The following is a 25,284-nucleotide window of genomic DNA, read 5'->3' as shown; positions in this document are numbered from 1 at the left end:
TTGTTCTCTGTTTTTGCTCATTCTTTGCAAAAATGGTCCTCTGATTTGTTTTCTAGTACGTTGATTTTCTCTTGAGGTTCCTTCATGCCTAAGGGAATGTAAGAAATATTTATATGTTTTGGACAGTACGTTTTTTGTAAAATATAAATTTTTAATAAGTTGTTGTTTACTAAGAAGCTCAATATTTTTATTTACCTTTAGTGTGGGAGGTACAGATAATTCCGTTACCTGAACTGCCCAGCCTTAGGTATGTTAAGCACACTACTTCCTCTGAAGTGGAAGTAGAGAAGGCGCAGAAGGCGAGTGAGAAGAAACAACCAGCGTCAATGCTGCCATTGGCTGTACGAACGTGGCCGTGAGCCCTTCGTGTGTTTGTTAGGGAGCAGGTGGCTTCAGGGGCAGAATTTTCTATGATGCTGCAGTCTGTGTGTGCATCCTCGCACCTGGCTGATCCCAGGAGAAGGAAAAATATGCTTATGGGCTGCTTTTCCAAAGCTAGGGGCTCGTTTGAACTATTTTACCTTTGTTTTGATGGAAGAGTTGGAACTTACTGCAAAAGGCATACATTTCTTAGTGCATAACTCCTGACAAAAAAAATATATAAAAAAAAAAAAATGGAAGGCCCATCTGCTCTTTGTCCTCTTATCTGTTTATGGATAGTCACAGACTAAAATCTGAAGGGATGTACTAGCTTGTATGTAGACAAGCTAGTGTGTACTTTACTAACATATGTGGACACATATGAACAAAAACTTGTTTTCCTGTGTTTTCCATAGTTGGAAAGGAGCACCCTGGATCAGGGACACTGGTGCACTACCTGTTGTTTGTTGACAGGTGGTAACGGTGAAGTCGTGGCATGGTACAGCGATTGCACCTCTCCACAAACAGTAGCTGACCAAGCGAGATGCAGTGACTGCTTCCTTGCAGTCTTGCAGTTGCTTCTTCTCATCGGTGTGATCCCATGCAGGCCAATGAGAAGAGGTTAATGGTTGGGTGCAACAAAGTCCCAGCCATGTGGTAGGAAGGAAGCCCAAATGTGGCATGTACAAGAAACAGCAGGTTTGCTTCCACGTGCCCCTGGAAGGAGCCAGTGGGTTTGGCCCCTGCTGCTGTCTGCTCTCCTATCTCAGCTTCAGTGCAGCCACGTTTCCAGAGCTTCTCTCTACAGCCAAGCAGCACAAGCAAGGAGGAGGATGCAGGAGGCAGAAGTCCAGCCTCCTTCTCCGTTGGTGTGCTGCCAGCTTGACATTGACTAAAAATCTAGGATGACAGGGTAATATACTCTTGGAGTACCAAAACAAAATCTCTCATAGTTCTGATATGGAAAACATACGCTGTTTAGCTTTTTATTCAGCATTTATGTATAAATTAGGTGCTTTTTCTGCAGTATTAGCCTGTGGGTATATTGATCCGCACTGTCAATACCAGGTTATGAAAAAGCAAGAGGGCCAGCTCTTTATTTAGTACACTTTCTATTGTTGTTTTTTATTTTTTTCTTGTTCTTGGTGTTTTTGTTGGGTTTTTTGCTTTTTTTTTTTTTTAACGCAGGATTTCAGGGGATTTTAGATAGTTATTTTTGAGCTACAGGTTTTCTGTGACTTAATAGAAACTTCTAAGCCCCTTTAAGCTATTGGATACTTGACAGCATTGCTGACTAGCATAGCAAGAAGATGAAAAATAATTAGAGTAGTTTCATCAAATAGGAGAGTGTTTTGGAAGGCCAGCTGAGAAGCAGAAAAGAAGTATGCTGGGGGAGCAATCAGAGGCTAACCTCAGAAAGAAGAGGTTTCATCAAAATAAAGGGGCTTTGCTGATTCCACTGCCAAAATAGATGTACCCTTTAAAGTTGAAACTTACTGCAGTATTGACGCAGGAACTATTTTTCCCCATTTTGCTGCTCATCTCTTCGCAAACAGCTTGTATCATCAACCCTTGTTAAACTACAACTCACTGCCTTGACAGATGTGCTGGAACACTTTTTTCAAAAAAAATGAAAAAATGAAAAAAAGCACACCATATGTTGGTAACTATTTTAATAATTTTCAAATTCCTAGGATATTTAAAAGAAAAAAATACATAAAACCATTAGTATTCATGGCTACCTCTTGAACAGAAGTATCAAGATGTGTTGGCCATCTTCTGTCTTCCTTTGAGTTATGAGAACTGTCTGAAGAAATTACTGTAAAAGTTGTCATCAAAGTGAGTCATTAGCAGTGGTCTTTCTGCTGAAGCTTCAGTTGTGAAAAAGTAGCTTTTTTCACTGTATGGTGTTTTTTTCTTGTTTTTTTTTTTTGTTTGTTTGTTTTACTTCTGACTGCAACTTGCCAATGTTGTCTTTCAGCATGATTCCATCCAGATGTAGAAATATTGTTTCTGCTAGCCTTATGCTAATTCGGGATTTTTAAGTAGTTATCTCTCTTTTCCCTATGCTGTATTTGCAGATACTTGCTTGGATTACACTATGTTTTACCTGCTTACAGTATATATGTAATTTATTAAGTCTGTAAGATTTACTCAAGGAATTTGAAAATTTAGACGCACAAATCTGTAGAACAAATGTGATTGTTTTTGGATTAGCTTTGGAAAGCTTAGGACTTTCTCTTCAAAAAGAAATTTTGCTATCCCATGCAGTACAAAGGCAGTGGTGTCTTTCATGGGATTTCCTTCCAGTTCTGTAGTAGATTTTGGGGTCTTCTTGATTTCAAAGGGGCTGGATTAAAAAGCAGAGATGTGCTTACTACTCCCAAGCAAACCAGAGCCTTGCTGGTCAAGTTTCAGAGCTTCTGGTCTTAGAAATATACCTTGCCTCTTGGAGTTGGGTGCTGTAGCAATGGCTGGAGTGGAGCTGTAGGAAAGCTTGTGTGTAGATGCTAATAATTTTGCAGAGCATTTTGCATCGGTTGCTGAGCTTTGAACTACTCATTTGATCTCAAGCTTTGCAGATGCTAATGCTTTTGTGTGTAGTTTCAAAGCTTACCTGACCTGGAAAGCAGTGTCTGCTTTACTTTAAATTCATTATCCTTGTCACTTAATGAGGAATATTCAAATTTTAAGAGACGATGGCTATGCACAAATTTCTTTTGCATACCTATCAAAAATTCTAGAAATGTTTTGATGCTTTTATGATTACTGCCATGATCATTGCCTTATATATAATATTCAAAGCTCCTAAAATGACAAAGTTTATTTAGAATTATTATAATAATATAAGCAATCTAGGAGTTTTGGTACATTCAGGCTGAAGAAGCTTTTCTTCTGTACGTTCTCCAGTGATGATATAAAATGTTCAGAGGAGTGCTCAGTGTGAACATCGCTAAGGCAAACTCACTGTAATGATAGCCCTGTAAACTGCACACTAGCATCTTCTGCAAAGCTGTCTGCCCCTGGAAATACAAAACTTTCTAAGACTTCTGCCTTGCGGATTGAAATTTCCCTCAAACTTCTCAAAAACTTGCACTACAATCATTCCAAACCAAGCCACAAACAAAGCTTGCACAAAGGGAACATGCAGATAGGAAAGCTGTATTCTGGTGTGGGAGGTGGGGAAAATTGCTGCCCAAGTACTGAAGCAGCTGGAAATTTTGAAATCTCAGCACAGAAATAGCCCTCAGTGAGATAAGCAGCAGTTAGGTGCCACCCAGAGTCCTGTGTGGACTTTGAAAATTGTGGTTGTAGTGCTCAGTGGGATTTTGCATGACTATTCTACCTAAACTCATGGAAGTCCCAGTCTTGAGCTCACCCGTAAGGTTACACAGAAAGCCAAGCTGTATGCATGTATAAGTATAGTGACAGCTGAAGAAAACTGTGGTTCCCACGATGCGCACGACTGGCTGAACTGCAGGGTGAAATACCAGTGAGAAGGACATGTTGTCCTTCCTCCTCCTGCCCTGAGATGGAGGAGGTGGCTGGGGGTTTCTTTGTTGGCAACACGATGGAGCCCGCGCAGTCAGATGTAACAGGACATCTGAGCAAGTTATAGATGGTCTCTTTGTACTGAGAAGGAAACCATTTGAATGATTTATGTAGAAATTGAAACCAGGAGAACAATATTAGTTATTAGCGGTATAGCTTGACAACATTTTAAAAGTTCAAAGATGTAAAGAGTGATTTGGGATGTGTGTTCACACTTGCTGGCTTAACACAAAAAATCCCTCCCAACTTTCCCAGCCACGTACAACTTTTGCAGTGCAACTTGCAAGTTGTGATTTCAGATAAAGCATGAGCCCCTTACCACCCTTTTCACAGCTATTAATTTTTCAGTTTTATTTTTCTTCCCCATCGTAAATGTTGACATGTTTTCTTTAGTATTTTTCCCCCTTTATAAGGAAAACTTCTGAATGTTTCAACAAGCATACTGCTTTGTATAGGGTAATGATACCTGAAATATGTTGATATTTGGTGCTCTCCAGCTCTGGTGCTGTCAGCGTTTCTACTCTGCCTGTTCCCTGTTCAGTACTGTCTGATGGCTTGGGTTTGCTGGGTGCCAAGCCCCACCTCCCTAATCTGCCTTTGTACTTGCCAAAATTAGTGTTAAGCACATAAGCATGCCTGTTTGGGTTTGACAGCTTGTATCTTTAGTTAAGTAGGTGTTTCTTTGACCAGCTTGTCAAAAAGGAAATTTAACATCTTCCAGAGTAGAAACCATGTTTTGAGTTGTGTCTTGCCAAAATAAAAAAATTAAAAAAAGAAAAAAAAGAAAAAAAGGTGAATGTGCATTCCCATTCAGTTACTTCACATCTTCACAGAGCTCAAGTAAGCACTGATGGTTCCAAAGGGTAATTGCTATCCATTGCGTCAGTGCTTAGAAGATGATAAAGGATTTTTTTTTTGTCCTTTGGTGTTAAAATTGCCTGAACTCTAATATTATTCGGGGATGAGAAAATGTTGAAAGAATGCTGTGATAAAGTGCAAGAAACCTTTCAGCAAGTTCTGTTACGTAGTTTTAAAAGCATATTACATTAAATTCCTCTGGATATGTTTTTGTGAAGTTAGTTTCCATCTTTAATAATACTGACGACTCTCCTGTAAGTAATATTCTTAGTCACTGGTGTGTAGATTTTTTTCACTATTTAAACAAGGCGAGGTAGGAAATACATTGTTTATATAACCTGATAACATCCACAAACACACGCTTGCTCTTAATCATATATGTAAGATGAAGATAATCAGTGTTTGAATTTTCTTGAAGTGTTTGCCCTGCTTCTGTGTTTTGATGCCCAACTTACAAAATAAGGAACGATCATACCCACCAATCTCAAACAGGGTTTGTCATGTGTGTGAATTTTGATAACGCTTTTTTTTCCTTGTTTAATCAGTCTTTTGACCTCCTAAAGTGCATCCCATGTTTTCCGTGGCATGTTTTTCTGAAAAAGTGACTTTCTGCCAGGCAAAGAAAAGGGAGAGAAGAAAAGTAGTTGGAAGTTGAGTACTATCTGAAGAGTCCAACTTCCATGCAGCAGTATGGGCTGGGGGCTGAGCTGGGGGAAAGCAGCTTTGCAGAGAAGGACCTGGGGGTGCTGGTGGACACCAAGTGGAACATGAGACAGCAATGTGCCACAGCAGCAGAGAAGGCTGGCAGTGTCCTGGGTTGCACTAGGTGGAGTGCCACCAGCAGGTCAGGGAGGTAATGCTTCCACTCTGCTCAGTGCTGATGAGGCCACACCTGGAGTGCTGGGTCCAGTCCTGCACCCCTGCACCCCCAGTACAAAAAGAGAAGTGGAGCTACTGGAGAGTCCAGCATTAGGGCCAGCAAGATGATTCAGGGACTGGCTCAGGGGATCTCATCAACGTGTACAAATACCTGAAGGGGAGGTGCAAAGAGGACAGAGCCAGGTTCTTCTCAGTGGTGCCCAGTGCAAGGGCAAGAGGCTGTGGGCACAACCTGGAGCACAGGAGATTCCTTCTGAACATCAGGAAGCACATCTTTGCTGTGCAGGTGACAGAGCACTGGCACAGGCTGCCCAGAGAAGTGGTGAAGTCTCCTCCGTGGAGATCTTCAACAGCCACCTGGAGGTGGGCCTGGGCAGCCTGCTGTGGGTGTACCTTAGTGAGCAGGGGTTGGACCAGATGGCCTCCAGAGGGCCCTGCCAACCTTAACCATTCTGTGAACTCTCTTAATTTTCTTTCTAAATAGTGCTTGTAATTAAATGAAAATTAGTTTTCAACGTTAAAGTCACCATAAAGCATGGTCAGCATCAACAAACAGTTGGGACAGGAAGCCAAGTCCCAACTCATTCAAAGCTGGACAGTTTTTGCTCATACCTTTTGCATTGCACCAACACCCAGCTGTCATTCAAATACTGCTTTGTCAATAGAATAAAACTCTGTTAATAAAAGGCAATTTTCTGATCTCAAGAACATGCAATTACTGTCTTTGTGAAGTACTGACATTTCCTGGCTGGTACCTAAATGGATGCTCAAGAAGACCCACGTATAGCTATGTACCTGAAATCCCATTAGGAAATGGAGGGGAAGGCAGAAAGAAAAATGTGCCTGTGGATACTTCAAAGCTGATAACAAGAAACGTAATAAAATCTTTATTTCATTAGGCAAATCTTTTTAGCCTCCCACAATGTATTACATACGAGCTAACCTGGGCTACTTCGAGATAAGCTGAGAGGGACGAAATCTCAACTAAAGATTTGGAGTGCCAAATTTAACTGGCAGTTTCTGAAGTAGGCACTAAATAACACAATAGCTCTTTGCTTTGGACACTTCCGTTCTGGAGGATGTGAATTGACCTCCTCTGCCTACGAGCATGCCAATAGCACAGGCACCGGTGTCCTGCTGTCTTCTGAGACCTTGCTCCTGAGGAAGTGTAATGGGAAGCATCATTGCTGAACCTTTCAGGGTCAGGAGCATCAGCAGTAAAAAATCAGGTGGAGAAGGAAAAGGTAGGATGTCTTTGGGCATATAAAGCATCAGTTAAACTGGTAGACTCTGAGGTGTTGAGGGAGGCTCAGTTTCCCAAATGTCCTTCGCTTTACTGAGTGGAATTAAGCTGCACTTTGAGGCAGCTGAGCCTGTAGGTGAAGGTGCATTTCAGGCAGTACCTCTGCTACTCATATTTTTGGACACAAGTTCACGGTCTCTGGTGAATCTTGCATCTAAAGGGTCTTTGAACAGCCTGTGGTCTGTATTACATTTTCCTACAAATGTTACCTTTAAGCACTTCAAAAAGGGGTTTCTGCAAGACAAGCATCCAATATTTCAGATGGAAGAAAGAGGTGGGAAACATGGCAACTTCCCACACACCTCCTACAGCTTTTGTTGTTACCTTGGAAAAAAACATCAGTTTTCCTGATTTTTAGATATTCGCCTTCTAATCATTCCTCTTATGTAACCCCACTGATTTAAAAAATAATAATTAGTCTAAATTATGACCTGCATCATGCACTCTTGATGAAGATCTAAAAGAAAACAGTAATAGCCCCTCCTCTGCCTCTAAGCTTCTGATCAACTAGTCAGATTTTGGGTTTTGTCACCCAAGTCTGTGGGTAGTAACTGCTCAGTTCTTCCCTTGGGCAACACATGCCGAGAGGGGGACAAAGAAGGATGCCAGTTAGCACTGCCACGGGGACGTGGAAAGTGCCGTAATTAATAGCGTCAGCAGCAAATGTCATCTCAATTTAGCAGCATCCTGCTGGGATCTTTCTCTGACTTGAAATACCTCCTGATGCTGCGGCTTTCTTCCCGCGTCCGAACTGATGCAGAAAGGTTTAATCTGGCTCCGTGTGGAGTTTCTTCAGCACTGGGTCAAAGAGGGGGAAATGAGTTAGGAGGTACCTCAGCCTTCTCAGACCTGGATATAGGGAACTGGAAGGTGAGCTGGGTTAACTCAGGGTATAGCTATAGCCCATAGCTAGTTCAGCAGTGCTTCTTCCCCCAGCACTTGTGGGAAGAGATCCTGCCTCTGCATTAGTGTTGTTGTTAATGATACTACCTCAGTTTTAGAAGACAACATCTGAAAATCATGTAGGGGAGCAGGTTAAAGTCTTAATTAGCCATAGAAAGCTGTATCAGAAATGCACCAGGGCAGGGAATGATGTTTGGTGACTTCTTGCTGTTATTCCCTACAATTGCCTTCGCTCCCTCCTGCAGTTAATGAGATATGAGGGCCTTGACCTTGACCCAGGGTGGTGTTAGGGCATGGAACAATTTGCTATGTATTTGTAGTCTCTCTTTCATTTTCTCTGTCTTCAAATGAGCTGGAGTCTATGTCCAAAAAATAAAAAATAAATGGTAGGCATTATTCTGTAGTTAAAGCAGTCATTTTCCTCTCCATTGCACCATTTTACAAATGCATCTAATAGCTACAAAGAGGAATTTCTACATTTGTTGAGATTTTTTGTTTGTTTGCTTTGTAACGTATTGGTTTGCAAAGTTGTTTTGCAAAGATTACTGCAGTTCCTGCTGTGAAAGTTTGCAGTTGTTCAACTTGTTTGCACTCCTTAAATGTCCTAGATTTCTCCCTACAGAAGAGGAAGGAGAAAATTTTACTGCAGGACCTTTTGTGTTTTTCTGAAGACTGTTTCTCTGCATGTAAAGTAAAACCTATTTTTTTTTTTCATTCTTTATTAAATTCCTAGAAAACTGTATGGTTTAGTTTAGGCAGAACTTATGTCAACAAGACGTGATTTTGCAGGGTTTTTTCCATTTGAAGGAATGCATCTCAGATGAAAGAATTCTTCAAAATCAGAGGCCAGGCTTTCCATTTATCAGGCCATTCATTGATTACCTGCTCTGAATGCTACAAACGTAAATCCTTTCCAGAAACAGTTTCATTCACATTCCTGGGGCTGTTTGTCAAGTATTTGGTGGCCTATGCTTGTTACCTTAGCAACTCGCAGGGGTTAAACGACTGCCTAGGAGAGAACAGTAGCGAACAGCCTTGCAGATCCCACAGGGTTATTTTGTTTTTCCCTAATGACGGAGCATATCTGCTAGCCGAAAGAGCGGTTTCTGGTTTTCCGTGTGATGCAAAATGCTGTTACAGAATTTCAAGTTACTAGTGCCTGGAATTTGAATGAGTACTAACCTGGTTACCAGTGGAATAAAGATTTGCAAGTCTCTTGTAATTTTGCACCCGTGGGAGAGAGGAACCAAAAAGGGCTGCTTTCCTGCTCTAGCTGAAATGAACATTAGGATTCAGCTGGCAAAGCCCAAGTTGTGTGGTCCCCCTCGTGAAGACCAGAACGAGGATGAATGCAAGGGAGGGTCATGGGGAAAAAATATTCCTGTTTTGAATTTTACTTCTGTTTGTAGTTTGATTTCATAAAACGTCGGTCCTATTTCATTAAAATTAAAGTTAGCTGCTCTCTCCAAAAATTTGTGCTTTGCTTGTAGAGTGTGCACTTATTCAGCGCCATCTAGTGGACCAACTGCCATTGTAAGTTAGAAAGCAAACCACAGCAAATTAGAGCATGCAGCCCTTATAATGGGAATAATGTACCCAAAGCATGTTTGTGACCAAATATATAACAGCGTCAGAAGATTAGCAGTTGCTTAGTTGATACGGCTTGCTATGATGAAAAGAAATTTTATGGTACGTGCCAGTGCTGTTGCCTCTTACCTATTGAATTCCACTAGTCCATCAAGCTCCAGCTTGCTTGCCTGCTTCTCTGCTCTACCATATGATGTCGTCTAGGCTGTAAGCTTCTCTAAGGAAGGATTTTGGAATAGTATTTCTCCATGTAGTACAACAGAAAATAGAGAAGAGCCTAATTGTCACAGTGATGCAAATGACGAGTATTGGCTGGTGCTCACTGCGAGCTCAGAAGTCCTCACCTGAGGAAAAATGTTCTGGAGTCTGTCTAATTCAAGTTACGGGCAAGGAGTTCAAGGTTTGGATCTTTGAAAATTACTCAAGGAAAAGCAATTCCCTAGGGAAAGTCTCCCCACAGAGTATACATGCAGAAGGAAGAGAACTGTCAGGTCATCCCAGTGGCTGCTTCAAGACTCATGGAACGATGAAGGGGCTGTGGCTCAGGTCTTCGGGGGCACCTGGGAACAGGTTTGCTCAGCCCATTCTCCAGCACGAGCAAGAAGGGCTGAATCACCAGAAAAATTTACGCCTGCGAGAAGGATGGGGTGCTGCTGCAGCCGTGGCCACATCACTAGCATCCCACTACTGTCTCTTAGAGAATGTTTCTCTGGCAGCAAGCCCGTAACGATGCAGCTTCAGCTGCAAATGAAGGCAGAGCATGGGGAGGGTCCTGACTCTGTGGGCAGAAGACCCTGGCCAAAGCCGCAGACGTGTGGGCAAGAGCTGGCAGCCACCGTGCCTGCTCCGTGGCGCCGAGCGAGCACCGGAGGCCAGCCCAAAACCTCCCAGCAGCGAGCTGGTGGGGCTGCGGTGTAAGGAGCACTGGGCTTCCCCGAGAGCAGGGGTGGCTGCTAAAAATAGGAGCCAAGAAATGTTGCACAGCGAAATCGTGGCAAATGCACAGAGTTTTAACATCTTCTGCTTGAAACTCCCTTGCATTTTAACAGTTCTTCACTTAAGGGCCTGTTGGTTTTGTTCAGTTCGCATGTTTTGGACAATGAAAATAAGTGGGTCACTTCTACCCTGTGAATCGTATGCATTAGCACAATAACACTGTGCTGAGGTTTCTAAAAAGCTATTTTTAAATAATTCATAGAACCATTTCACTTCAGTTTTCCAAAACCTCAATGTACAGACTAGTTTGTCTCCCAGGCTTAAGGGAACATAGCACTCAAATAACACTCTCTTTTTCTTTCTTTCTTTTCTAAGTTTTTAATGTAGTGCAGCAATCAGGGTAAGGCTTGTCGGCTGGCCTCATCACAGCAGAGCATTGCAGCGTAACCCCTCCAGGCAGGAGTGGCCAATTTTTCATACAATAAATGTTTTGGGGTTTTCCTTCTCAAGGTCCGAGTTTGTAATGCTAGCTGTGCATACTGACTGTAGTGTGCGTGGTCATCCAATGGAGCAGGTGAAACCCTGTCTGAAAATTCACGTGGCTCCTCCTGACAGCAGCAGGAAACGTGGGTCCAAGAAGGGCTTAATGTTTAAGTAAACTAATGTAGTGGCAGGAATCCTGCTTTGTTAGAGGTTTTGGGATGAACCCTGCATGCTGGAAAATAACCGTTTACAAAGAACGTGGCTTTTTTTTTTTTTGTAGTAACTATGCACCAAATGTTAGCGTATTGGAATTCAAGAAAACGCTTTAATTATTTCCTCTCTTTCTCTGTTTCTTCTCTAGCTCTGGGATTGTATACAGTAAATGCAGTATATGGAGACACTATTACCATGCCTTGTCGTCTAGAAGTACCAGATGGTCTTATGTTTGGAAAATGGAAATATGTAAGTATAGCTTACTTTTTTTTTTCGTTAGAGCTGGTATGCGATGTATATTTTTTGTGCAGGAGGCTACAGGATTCCAATTGATAGGATTTCTGCCTCATATGCAAAGGTTTTTATTTCTGCGTGAAAGACTGCTAGATTCCCAGCTGTATAACTTCTGCCAAGTATAGATGAGAGGTTTGAGGAATTAATCTCATTGTTCAAGTGAAATAATTGTCGGGGGGTCCTCTGCCAACCTGTGTTAGAAATCTGGCATGTTACCCAGCAGCATCTCACTAGCTTGACAGAGCCACCGCTGTATGTTTGAATGCTTTTGAAGCAGGCTGCCTGAGGCAGGGCCTGCCTCATCCCCAGGAAAATGCTGTCCCCGTGCTTGGTTGATGTGATAGTTGCCGTCTCAGCATCGTTTCATGGCTGAGTGTATTTTATGCACAGGGAGGAATGTGGAGCTGACCTTAGTGGAGCTGCAGTGGTCTTACCCTGCCTGTTTTCCCTGCTTCTGCAAAGTTGATCTAAATCTCCTTGCGTGCTCCAAACCAAAATGTTACCAGCAACAAGTGATTTCAACTCTGACAGTGGATTTAAAATTATGTAGTTTTCTCTATTTCAATGGCATCCACCAGTCTATTTTAAAGTAGAAGGATCTGTCTCTGTTGTTACTGCACCATCCACCTACCTCTTTCCCTTGTACCTAGAGGTTTGCAGATTTTACAGACCTCATGCACTTGAGAATTCCTGCTCTGCAAATATGTTTTGGGATGCAAAGTCAGAAATCTTGGGAAGACACAAGTCCACCTCTGCGAAGATAGATGCAAGGCTACTTAAGAAAAGGTGCATTTGGGTTGCTTATCTCAGACAAGTGATGAGCACCAGTCAGCAAAAGGAGGCATTACAGCTTGGCCTAAGTGTGTGGACGCGTCACTGGTACCATCTGCTGCTGATGGGAAGGGACACAAACTTGATGTGAAAAAAGCAGCTGCAGTTTGTAAGAAATTGGTGACATAGTCAACATACAACCAAGTGAAGCTGGTACCAGCTCTTCCAGGGCAGCTTCCAGCTGTTAACACTTGTTTTTGGGGTGGGGAGGGTTCGTTGGTTTGCGGGTTTGTTTTTTTTTGGCAGGGTGATTATTTCATCAATAGAAAGAGGAATCCCATTTGGGCTTGAAGAGTTAAGAGCTCGTTTGTGCTTGACAGCCAACTTCTTGTGTATAAAGCTAAGGCGATGCCTTCTTTCCTGTGTGACAGACACCTGGAATAATCCAAGACTTGAAAGTGAGAGAGGGAAAAAGACTATAAGGGAATTTGAGCTTCACATTAAGTGTTGTCTCCTGCTCCCAGCCCTGGCTCTGACACCACTCATCTCCTGTCACAGCGTCGTCATGCTTTTGTGGGCTCTGCAGTCAAGCTGAGATATTGTGCTGGGAGCACTGCTGCTATCAGTGCTGCAAGGTGCAAAGGATAAAAGGGAACTAAAACCTTTTTCAGCCCTCAGCACAGTACTGAACATAGAGTTGGATTCAACCTTTCTCCTCACTGTATTTAGAGGGGGACATTGTCTTGTCCCTTCTCTGTGCAGGGGGGAAATTGAAGCCCACACCACTCAGCTTGTAACTTGGTATCATGAAAATAAAATATTGATACAGTAGGTTTGTGCAATGCTCTCAATTTTGTATTCCTTCGTAGGATGGCAACTGCATACTGATTGATATGGATCGTATCAATAGGAGGATGTCTACAAAATTATTTTTTTCAGATTATCCTGAAGTGCATAAATAAAAGTATTTGATTGTATGTATATTCCCATGCCACAAGCTCTTGGGCCCTTTAAAGACAAAAGGGAAAAAAAGAAAGCTAAAACCTAATTTAGAATAAAATAGGCAGTAATGCCTGATTAAATCCTGCATTTGGAATGAAGTCTGAATATCCCAGACAAACAATATGAATATGTAAAACAATCATGAAAAAAGGGAAACTGAAGCTTTTGAGCCCAGCTCATGAAGGCTTCTATTTCAAATGAGTTTTTCATATACACAGAGTCAGGTGGTGCCAGAAACACCAGCCTTGATCTCAGAAAGCCCTGTGTTGTGCTGCAGTTTGAGTCAAAGGACTGAAATTACTTCTGCTGATGATATTCTCAACATGTACAACAGCAGTCTTAGACTAGCTCTCATATAACACTGAATTTCTTGCTTGTGCAGCAGAAGTTAATCAGCAAAAAGTAATGTCATGTATTTTAAAGATTTTTTAAATTATGGTTTTGTACCAATTGCAGATCTTCAGGAACTTCTAAAATTAATCTGAGTGTTCATGCAAAATAGAGGTGTTTATCCTTTTATTATAGGAAATGCCAAATGGATCTCCAGTATTTATTGCCTTCAGATCATCAACAAAAAAAAATGTACAGTATGATGATGTACCAGACTACAAAAACAGGTTGAGTCTCTCAGAAAACTATACATTATCCATCAGGAATGCAAGAATCAGTGATGAAAAGAGATTTGTATGTATGCTAGTAACAGAAGACGATGTTTCCGAAGAGCCAACGATAGTCAAAGTCTTCAGTAAGTAAATCTCGTTGTTACTACTGTTAACCTTCATCAGTATCTGAATCATAAATTAAGAAAACTTTTATTTAAGGGAAAGACTAAAGCCAAGAAAGTAAGCTTTGCTGAGTACATTACTAAGACTAGCAAATTTCTGCAGCTTTCAAAATGTAATCTACTGGTAGCATTTACGTAACAGGACTGCCTGCACTTACAGTTTATTCATGATAAGTGCTGGCTCAAAGAGAATTTTAGACTTTGATAATGACTCACTTATGTGATGTCATTTGGCCTTGGAAATCAAAAATGTAAAATTAGCACTGATTATTTTTCATTTGTTCTCTAAACAAATTTTTATGCAGGAGAGAAGCATTAACCATGTGTGGTCTAAAGGGTTAGATCAGTGTAGAGGTTTAAAGCAACTCCAAGCAGCCAGTATGCAGTGGCATGACCTTTGAGTGAGCGAGGAGTTGGAAAACCAGCTGCTAGCCCCAAATTCTTACTTTATTCCCTGTTGAACTACCAGGAGGCATACCAGGCTGCAGTTCTCTTTTAGAGCAAGAAAGAGCTGCAAAGTATATTACCATTTTGATATCACTACAACTACTTGATCACAGTGGAGACTTCCAAGAGTGCTGGGTGGTTTTTTTCCTCTTTTTTTTTTTTTTTATTTATTTGTTTGTTCTAAGTGAAACAGCAAGTCTCTCAGAAGCCTGACTTCCTGAGGCTTCTTTCCAGCAGCTTCTGAAGATCCTCCTCTTTATGATTAATGAAGTCAAATTTGAGGTCTCAACATCTGGTCTGTTGAAGGAGTAACGTGGCATTTATACCTTTGAGCATCCTCTGAGAGCAATTGACGGAGGGTCATTTTAGTCTTGGAAGGACTGGTCTCCTTGGGCTCTGCAGTGTCCTAGTGACAATGGCTACATCTAGATTAGTAGTTTTGCAGCCACAGAATTGGATCTGTAGGTGTTGAGGACACAGCAATAACATGTTATGGGGAACTTAGAACTAGACGTGGTCTGGTCCCATGCACTGTTTGTGGGAAGCATGAAGGGAATTTCTGAAGCATGTGTTCTGGTTTCATTGCACCCATAGGAACCCAGGTTACATGCTGTGAGGCTGATCTGCAGTGTGAACCAGAGCAGTCCTGCTCTGGTCAGACACGAGCATTGGCAAACCTGATTCAGAGCTGAAACACATTCCCTCGAAAGCTGAACCGCCCAGTGGAAGGGCATTGGTTGCTCCTTTTTAGGGATGTAGGTCAGCTGAAGCTAAGGTTAGCATTTGTACATGCTGCAGTTTCAAACAAACCACACTTTTGCTTAAACAACAAGAATATGTTTTAGAAGGGAAATCCTGTGCTTCTCTCTGGGAGAAGGTGTCAGGAAGGCTGCGGTGTTGTCTTGGCAGAAGTTTGTCAATGACATAAATGAGTTTGAAGGTAGATAAGGAGTCAACAATAATTCCCTTTCCCATGTTTCACTTTGCATTTGACTGTAAGAACAAGTGAATTAATGATGACAGGGACAAGCGCGCTCAGTGCACGCATAGTAAACTCAGTGCTTCAAAGGAAATGATAAAGAATTATCATGTTTACTTATCGCACAGCAGTAAATATGTAGATGAGACAGTGGTATATGGTGAACTAAATACTAACGGCTCGAATTACTGTGTACTGTACTAAATATTAACACAATGCTAACTCAGCCATGGAGCACAGCTTGTATATTTTATAGTATGCATTAATACTAATAGAGAAAGCTTCTATTTACTGAGGAAAACAAGAGTGGAGGATGGCACATACGTAATGTGGTTGACATAGCATGGCAAGAAAGAGTTACCTTTGCAGTTTTTCATTTTGAGTTCACAACTTTATTTAGGGCTCTCATAACATATTTGTGCGTTTAACTTCCTTGAGACTGGTTGGGGGCTTTTCAGTTTTTGCTCTTGCTTGTTTTAATTATGAAAGAGTTAAGAGTAGCCTGCAAGCTTCATTTATTCAGTGGTACTTCTAAGTGGTGTTTCATTTCTTCAGTGGAGTTTCTAAGCTCCTTGAACCACAGATACAGAGCTAAGCTACCGTGGTGCAAACCCTCATAAACCAAAAGACTTGTGTATCTGAAACTCAGCCCTGTCCCAGAAGGCTTGACTAAAGCTGGGTTTCACTGGAGCTTGTCACACCCCCAGCTGTTGCTACCTGATTAGCTCAGGGCTAACGAGCCAAAATGGCTCATTGCACAGATCCCACCTGCTAGTCACACTCACTGGACTACTCAAACAAGCTCTACCAGCTTTCCAGATGGATCCCGTCAGCTTCTTTCTCTGGAATTAAATGGACACAGTTTCCAGCAGAGCAGCCGCGCAGACACTAGCTGCTGTCCAGCAGCACCGATATTTGGCTGGCGCAGGCAGTGAGCCTCCTATCGTAGTACCTGTGTGGGGTTGCAGAGTGCTCAGGCGAGCTCTCAGCTGAGAGATGAGCTGTGTGCTGAAGCTGTAAACCTCCCAAAGTGTCTTCTGCTGCTGCTAAGCTTAAAATTTCATCTCGCTGTAGAAAGTAAAAGCCAAGTAAGTCTTTTATAGCAAATTACCTTCGCACGTGTGCGGTGGCTGCTGGGATCTGGCAGCAGGAATCTCCTTTCAGCGGCTGCTCTGAGGCCGCAGGTGGAGCCTCTCATCCCCAGCTTCTGCAGGGGAACCAAGGCACCCACGTAGCAAAAGGCGCAGAACCGGCGGGCCTCTGACTGACTCCCTTTGTGCAAAGGATGCAGGTGGTGTACAGAGCACAGCGGAGGTCTTCCTGAATGGCCACAGAGAGCAGTCCTGGGGGAAAAGAGAGATGACAGGAGGGAAAGTTGGGGGAAGGCTGTGTGGTTTGATTCGATCAGCTGGTGACTGTGACAGGAAACAAACTATTCCTGGTTATGGGACCAGAAAATCTAAACCAGAAGGCCTGTTACTGGTCTTGTAAAACCTAATTTGCTTGAATTGACATGAAAATGCTTTGTCCTTGGCAGGTTCTTACAGAAATAGGTTAACCATTTTCCTTTATAACTAACAAAAGAAATAAACATGCACATGGCTTTAAAAAATATTGTTTACTCTGTTAGCCCTTTGAAGACATCGTGATGGGTTTGGTGCTTAGCTTCCACTGTTTCTTTTCTTTTTTTTTTTTTTTTTTTTTTGCCACAAGCAAGTTCTTTGAGAATGTCAGATAAATAGCTTCTTTATTGCCTTTCATTTCCTTTTTGAGCTTTTCTTCCTGTTCCATTTTGGCTTCCAAGCGAAGAGTATCTGTGCATTTGTGTACATACACACATATACACATGCACACCAAGCAAGTGAATTCTTGGGGAAACACGTAAGCTTGCGGTCTCTGCCACAGCAGGAGCAGTACACCTGCAGATGAGTAACTTCACCAGGGTGTTGAAATTCTGGCAAGCTGGCATGGAATTTGCTGGGGTTGGGAATGCTGGCAGTACTTCAAAGGGAGCTTGATTTGGGGAAAAAGATTTTGTAAGCTGGCGTGGCTAAGGATGTGTCAGTCTGTAAAAGTATATAATGCATATACTTATTTAAGCAATACAGTTAGAGTGCAAAGATTTCTTTGACTGTGCAAACATTGATTTATTTTTCCCTCTCACTCCTCCCCACTTTTTTTAGAAATTGGGGGAAAAACCATCTCTTCTAGAGATAAGAATTTGCATTCCGGGCTTCAGGCCAAACTATTTTAACAGACAACTTATATAGTCTGTAGAAAGTGCTTTTTTATGATGGAAATGCTGATAGATCCTCCACTTTGGCAAGCTAAGAGGTCCGTCTACCATTAAAAAACTTTATAAGAAGACACATTGGCACTGAAGAAAAAGTTTATTTTTTTTAAGGGAGTCATAAGCAACTTTAAATTAGTTAAAGTAATTACACCTACTTCTGTCGTCTGAATTTCCTAAATGTAACAATACCCACTAGGAAAAATAAGCATTAGAAGAATGATCCAGTTGAATTTGTTCCTTTATAAAGTGGCAGCTCAGCTACAGTAATATCCATAGTAAAGCTGCTTTAATGTTGCTGTGGTTTTTGTACCATTGGTTCCTTCTCCAGCATGTGTGTCACATAAATCAGATACAACAGAGCAGGTTTTCTCCTCCCAGGTACTGAACAGTTTGCCTGGCTAAAATTTATATTATCAGGAAGCATGGAATTCATTATGGAAAGTATGACACATTTTAAGATAGTGTTTTTTCTTCCTCTCCAGTCCATTTGCTGATATTGGGGTAGAAGTATCTCTTTCTTTTTTTTAATGGCAAAATATAGTCAAGACTATAGCAGCACAGGTTGTTCTAGTTAGTCTTAAAGTTCACACATCTTCTGGTAATGTTTGCTTTTTCAAAAAAAACTGTTTGTTCTTCTGACACTGGTGCTTTTGTCCTATTTATGTTTTAGAGCAACCTTCTCAACCAGAAATCTTGCATCAAGCAGACTTCTTAGAAACAGAGAAGCTAAAAATGGTAAGAGCAGCATTATCCCTCAAAGTTATACGTCTGAAGGCTGCCCAAAGTTCCTTTGCAGTTGAGACGGAGAGAGGTGATGGACTGAGACTAAGAGAGGGTGCATGTGCATTTGTGCCTGTGGGAAATCGTGTTGTGTAGCCAGACTGAGCACAGAACGGTTCCCTCAACAATACCCTAATAGCCCTGCAAGCAGGGTCCATCATGGTCTTAGACCCATCACTGAACCCTCTTTCATATTGTACCTAAACACTGATGGGATTTGTCCTATTTAAATATATATGTATTTGGGGTTAAGCATTTGAACTGTTCAGAAGTTTTTACCCTAAGTGAAAACAGACCTATTAAAACAGTGGAGAAAACCGGCTACTAATTCCTGTCTGTTTTGCAGCTTGGAGAGTGCATTGCAAGAGATAGTTATCCTGAAGGCAACATTACGTGGTACAAAAATGGGAGAGTTTTGCAGCCTGTGGAAAAAGGTACATTTCACTAATGGACACTGTTCCCGTAAACTCCCAGTTTATGGGAATTGCTCTATTCTAGTCTAAAGTACTGTTCCTTTGAGGAAAATGACTCTTTCGGAAACATGAAACTGGAAGGAAGCTTCTCGGGTGCTTCTCAGAGCACCCAAGCTATGTCATATAATCTCTCTACGCTTAAAAAAACACTTTGGGGAGAAAGGTTGCCTTCTTTATGCTATTGACAAGCCATTCTTGAACCTATGTAGCTGGTAGAAACTGATCTAATTTTCAGCTTTGTATACAGTATTAATTGTCTCAGTGTTACACCTGTCCAATACTGTGTTTGGACATAGTCATAGTCTTCTTATGCAGGTATTTATTCTCCAGGATATTTAGGAAGAGCACTTTTTTTTTTCTTCCCTTTTTTGCCTTTCAACTTTAATTTTGATAGGCTGATCAGGTCAATATTTTAGCTTCCTTAAAACAGGGAATGCTTACAATGCTAAGTTATAAATGTGGTCTTAAAAATGGGTTTTGCCAGCATTTTTGGGGCCTTCTTATTAAGCTGAGATTTGTATTACAAATAATTGAAAATTAGTTTTCTGTTTTGATTTAAAAATATACAGTATGTTAGGAATATGTTGCTGATAAAATGTTCCTAGTAAATATCAGTGGCGATACTGAAGGAAAACTCTTTGTGTAGTCTGTTGGGTAATTTGTCATGTTGCTTGTGTGTTTGCAGCCTGATAACTATAAATAGAGAAAAGGCAAGCAAGATGTATCTGCAGTAGGAAGTGTGAGTGAAACAATATTTCCTTTTCAGTTGTGGTCATAAATTTGCAAAAGACTGTGGACAAATCAACTGGGCTCTTCACCATGACATCATCTCTTCAGTACATGCCAACAAAGGAAGATGCAAACGCTAAATTTACTTGTAGCGTGACATATTTTGGACCATCTGGCCAGAAAATGATACAGTCTGATCCAGTTGTCTTCGATGTTCACTGTAAGTTATTAAAAAGCATCTATTGCTCTATGAAGTCTTCCTTGGGGAAAAGAAATATGAAAAATCTGAGACAGTTTACAAAATTACAGACATTGCTATTTGACTATCAAGGTGTTGTTTTCAAAGCTGGTTTGAAGGTCTGATTATAATGTCTGTATGATTTTTATTTATCTTAAGATGTACCTGAGTTTTCTTTCTATTTAATAGTAGAATACTGAATATTAAGACTGGATTGGCAAGAGGAAAGTGATAACCACAAGCATTTACTGTGAAATGCTTTTTTCAGAACTTTGGCGAAGATAGGGGGTGATCAGAATGATCTGTGTACTCTGAAATAGGCAATTAATACACTGTATAATTTTCAGTACACTACACTGAAATGCTGTTCGTTTTTGCGAACGAGTCAGCACCAAGCAGCTAATGCCAGTAGACTATCTTGCACGATACTTAGTAGCTTCTCTACAGCTGTAAGACGCTGATATTTACATTTAAAATGTGGCATTTGAGTACTGGTAGACTTCTAATTTTAAAGTAGAGAATGTGTGTGAATAATTACTTCCATCTGGGCTAAGTCCCAAAGCAACTTCCTTAGTCTGTTATTGGAGATCGTAATTCTCCTTTGAATAAAGAAAACAAGCAGTTGGCAAGGAAAGGTCAGAGAAGGTTCTAGCAGTGTGGGAGGGTGGAAGAGGCATTTCAGGGTCTTGTAAAGTGACACTTGTGAAGGACTGTAGAAGGCAGTGTGTTGTAACAGAATGAAGAGAAGCAAGGATAACCAATATATCCAGTCAAGTGTTGTTTCTTTGTGCACTTTAGGTAATACCTCAGCTTATAAAGTCCCCATTTTAAGAACAATGAGGTCTAAATCTATGGTCCAGATGTGCAATAGGACCTTAGTATACAATGTCTGACAACCCTAGGACCTTAGTATACATTGTCTAACAACCCTGTAATCCAGTTGAATATGAAGAAAATGAGTAATGCACGCAGGATTTCTGCAGCCAGGAGGTGTGCTGTACTGGCTTGAAAACAAAAGTCCTGGACTTGAAGTGGCAAAGTATTTTCTACCTTGCCTTCCAAGAATACCTTTGGCTTTAGAGTAAAAGGTTGCCCAATTTCTTTTTTGCATATCTTCATTTGCAGTAACTTCAATTCCATACTCTGCTCAAATGCATCTCCAAAAGAATTTCTGAAACTTTTTATTAACAGACATCCAGAGCTTCAACAGATGGATTTCTTGACGGATGTTACTTGAGGATAATGATTTCTGATTTGGTTTTGTTTTTAAATTTGGTTCAGTGATCCTAATTAGTTTCTTTCTCAATAAATGTGATTTTTTTTAATCTTTCAAATGTAATGAATATGAAAAAAAATGCCAGACTCCCACCTCTAAGAAATGGAAGTATGTCTTTAAGCCTTTACTTTTTTTTTTAAAATTGACTGTTAAATTATCATGTTTTGTGTCTCTGAAGCACGTTGCAAAAATCATAAAATCGACCTGCTGTTCACTCTGATATCCAGTGAGATTCCTTGCAACTTACCTGTTTATTGCAAAGAAATGGGGAATGCACACTTAATGCCTATAAAAGATTTTATTTTTTGAAGACATACCTGTTAGTCAGAATTTAAGAAATGTGTTACTGTTTGTATTAGCTCAGGGTTAGTGCCATCTCCAGTTAGTGACATCTCTCAAGTGTTTAATAGCCAGTTGACCCCCTGGAAGCAGCCGGCCACTGTAACACTGCGAGAAGAAAAGGGAATGAGCTCCTGCAGAATTTGGTGCTAGCTGGAGAAAGGTAACTCAGCCAGCAGTAAACAGTGCTTAACTATGGGCTCTGGTTTGCAGCTGTAGTAAGCATGCTACAGAGAGTAGCATGAGTAATACAAGAGAACTGGCACTGGCCAATTAAATCATGTCTGATTGTATCTAAATTATCTAGGCTCTGGATATGTTCGGTTCTGCTCAGAGTTAATCAATGTAAAAAGATGTTAGTCAGGCAAACTTTCCAGTCATGCCCTCTTGTTAAGTGTCTGTCTTGCTATAAATGAACTCCTTTCCATAAGAGATTAGAGTTAAAAGTGATCTTTACTCATGCTGCTTCCAGCAGCTATGTTTTTGTTAAAATTACACTGAATGACATCAGTTGTGGGTATGGTGGGTCTGAGACAGTGGCATTCATTCACTAAATACCCTTCCTTCACTAAATTCACCCTTTGGTGCCTGCTTCCAGAATTTCGCTCTTGCAGAAAGCAGATACAAAGCCTCTGGTTTACAGAAGCACAAGGTGACATGGACCAAGCCAGGGATATGTGCAAGACACACCTTCACCAAGCTGCTCCTGCTCACTAATGAAGGCAGGGAAGCACGTTGCCGAGTGCTGCTTAGCATGAGTATTGCACTGAACATTGTCACTGTATTGCCTTCCTCAGAAGGGTGACCTGTTCACCTTAGAGAACAATTTAATTAGCCTTCTGGTATTTACTTCTGTAGATTTTATTTTATATTTTTTTTTTACAGTTTAGAGAATAAGATTAAAAATTTGCTCCCAGCTGATGGCAGTGCACAGAAGGGTAAGATATGCCCAGAGGAAAGACCGGTGGTTTGCAGTAGTGTCACTCTTATTTAACTGTGTCCACTTTTAATCCAGTTCTGTTTGTCTGTATAGGGAAAAAAGTTCCAAATTAAAAGTCCTGAAGGTCTTCCTCAGTATAATTCTTCCCTTTTTAGTCTTGAAACAAAGCCTAAGCAACTCCAGGGTGTATCTTGCTATGCTTTGCAATATCTTTCTTTCATCTGGTCCCCTTTACATAAACTTGACAGAGGACGTGACAGGTTCTGCAGCGGGCTAGCTCAACAGCCAGCCCCTCAAACTGGGTTTTTGGGCAGAAACTGCCAAGAGGTGTGCATGTGATTCATGGCCAGCTACTTACTGATGTCTGTTGCGTACCGCACCACCAGCAGTGCTGGACTTCCCTCAGTGGGAAAAGTTGTGCTTCAGCACTGAAGGTATTGAGGATGATGTTTGGATGTGGAAGGGGAGCCACGGGCATTGCATCTGAAGGAGGGAGGATGTGGCCTTTTGAAGTCTGGTGCCACTCTTCCTATGAAGAGAGATGAGAAGCCATGCTAGGGCTCCGGGTCATTGAGAGGCTACAACAGACTGCAGCTCCTGTTATTGAGAGATCCCACAGCAGAAGATGGACATGATGAATGCCTTAGGGGTCGGAAGGGCTGTAGAGCCCATGCTTCGCTAAACACACAAAATCAGCTGTCAGGGAAGGGTTTCTCTGCTGTCTAGATTTTTTTTTTGGTGACTAATAAGGGGCACTGTACTGTGTCTTAATGCAAGACTGGCATCCTTGGTGGAATTTTATTTATTCATTGAAATTAAAACAGTGAGAGTTATCTGCCCATATTGTTTCCTTTAATTTTGTTCATTTTACTCTGTTTTTGAAAAATTATATTTAGGCTTCTCCTTAGGAAGAATAACATCTATTAAAGTATACTCTGTCTCTGCCTTAAAAAAATGACTGAAGTAAAATGTAAGTTATAGTTCAACTTCACTGAACATGACAGAAGTATGTTACATTTACAGTTCTGTTGACTATGTTAAGGGTCCTATTATGTTCACAAAATTCATCTTTCTGAAAGCCTGTAGTGATCAGCATATAGAACAGGCTGAATAGAGTTGCTTAGTTCATATTTCTTCCTTCTTAATGGAAGAAAGCTATTATCTAATACTAACGCAAGGCATTGAGAGCCTCGGTTGTTTTTCTGATTGCTGGAGTCCTCTGAACAGCAAGCTTCACAGAGGACAAGTTAATCCCTCATAATGAAATCATGCTGTGAAACTGTTCATACTGATCAGGGTTGGTTTTTTTCTTATAAGTTTTTGACATAGTTGTAGTCATCCCTGTTTCTATTATAGGGTATTTTGGTGAAGAAAAATGAATTGTTGTATCATAGGGCTTCTTTGCGGTTACTTGAATTGGCAAAAACATAGAAGGCCTAATTAACTTCAGTTCTTTTATATAAAGATCAACACACGTGAGCACCTTCACCTGCTTGATGATAAAATTGCGTACTCTTTGGCTATTAAAAACCTGTGCATAGCGTTACTGTGTATTTTTTTTGTGGGAGCTGTTAAGTGTCTATGTTGTTTTCACAGATCCAACAGAGAAGGTGACTATTCGAGTGCTGTCACAAAGTAGTACCATTAAAGAAGGTGATAATGTCACCCTGGAGTGCTCGGGGAATGGCAACCCTCCTCCACAGGAGTTCCTGTTTTACATTCCAGTAAGTCCATCCTTGCTGTCACTGCCTAGTGAAATATTCCGTATCATTCCTTCCTACAGACGTTGATGCAATGTCAGCGTATACGTGATTTTATAACAAATGAAGGAATGAATCTGTTGCAACTGAAGTGAAAAATAGACATCAGCCATTACATCAGACTCTCTGAGAATGCCTTGCCAACTCAGGCAAAATATTTTGAAGAACCTCTCCATTCCCCCAACCCACCCAAAAATTTTTTGGGGATTGGACTTACTAAAAATTGCTAGTCTTCATTTCACGTCATCATATGTTTTGATAAAAAGCAATCTTGGCAAAAGCAATTTAGCATCTTGAATAAAACCATCTCATTTGTTGTCATAATGGTGATTCAGCAGTGAAAGTACAGGAAATTAATTCAGCTATTTTTTTTTTTAGACTTCCACAGATTAATCTTTTTGCAATTTCTTTTATTTATGTATTTATTAATTAAACTGTATAGTGGCATACCAACACAAAAAAGAACCAGTGTGACAGCACAGGAGAAAGTGTAGAACAAATCTGTCAAATGCATAAGATAAAAATTGAGAAAGATAAAGGCTTTGATGCTGTTAATCTTCTTAGTATTGGTGAAATCCACAGACAGATGTGGCTTTGTATTCTAAAATTCACACCTTCTTCCTGTGTCCTGCTTCTCTCTCTTAGTTTATATCCCGTTTTTGTTCCTATTGCAGTAGCGAGCAGAGCTGAACATGGGAGAGGCCGAAAGCGGTGGCATGCTTTTAAATATTTCAAAAACTGCATGTGTAGCCCTTTGAACATAATCCTCTTCTGCTTTGGACTCCTGGCATGTTCGAATTGCTGAAGAGTAGCAAGGGAGACTAGCTCTTCAGCACTTTAGGTTCAGTGAGTCATCCTAGGAATTCAGTGTATGCCAGGGAAGAAGTGCATGGCATCTCTTCTTGCTTCCTGATCGCAGTGAGCGAGCTAAACATGCCAGTTTGTCTGATCTTCACTCTGCATGCTACCTAATATTAACCCTCTTTCTTAAGGGGAGATGGGATTGGCGATTCCTTTGCAAGACTCGTGGGTATCGTGACAAACCTGGTAAATCTCCTTCTGGATTCAGAGATACGAATTAGGCTTTCATTCTGTTCAGTCAGTG

The 25,284-nt window shown here is 41.0% G+C and overlaps 1 protein-coding gene across 6 annotated transcripts in view; it reads left to right on the top strand.

The window, feature by feature from the left end:
* The window catches only part of ALCAM (activated leukocyte cell adhesion molecule), a 117,310-nt gene that overhangs the window by 71,097 nt on the left and 20,929 nt on the right, over window positions 1-25,284 (top strand). For all 6 annotated transcript variants that reach the window (XM_048057229.2, XM_067002773.1, XM_048057234.2 and 3 more), the window contains exons 2-7: window positions 11,223-11,323; window positions 13,667-13,886; window positions 18,315-18,379; window positions 18,771-18,858; window positions 19,664-19,846; window positions 24,016-24,143. In XM_048057229.2, coding sequence (XP_047913186.2) covers window positions 11,223-11,323; window positions 13,667-13,886; window positions 18,315-18,379; window positions 18,771-18,858; window positions 19,664-19,846; window positions 24,016-24,143 — 785 coding nt within the window. The remainder of the gene's footprint in view (window positions 1-11,222; window positions 11,324-13,666; window positions 13,887-18,314; window positions 18,380-18,770; window positions 18,859-19,663; window positions 19,847-24,015; window positions 24,144-25,284) is intronic.

The sequence above is a fragment of the Anser cygnoides genome, chromosome 1, assembly GCF_040182565.1.
Source record: "Anser cygnoides isolate HZ-2024a breed goose chromosome 1, Taihu_goose_T2T_genome, whole genome shotgun sequence".
NCBI classification, from domain to species: Eukaryota; Metazoa; Chordata; class Aves; order Anseriformes; family Anatidae; genus Anser; species Anser cygnoides.
The sequence above is the reverse complement of the archived record's forward strand: the minus strand, read 5'-3'. Positions and strand labels throughout refer to the sequence as shown.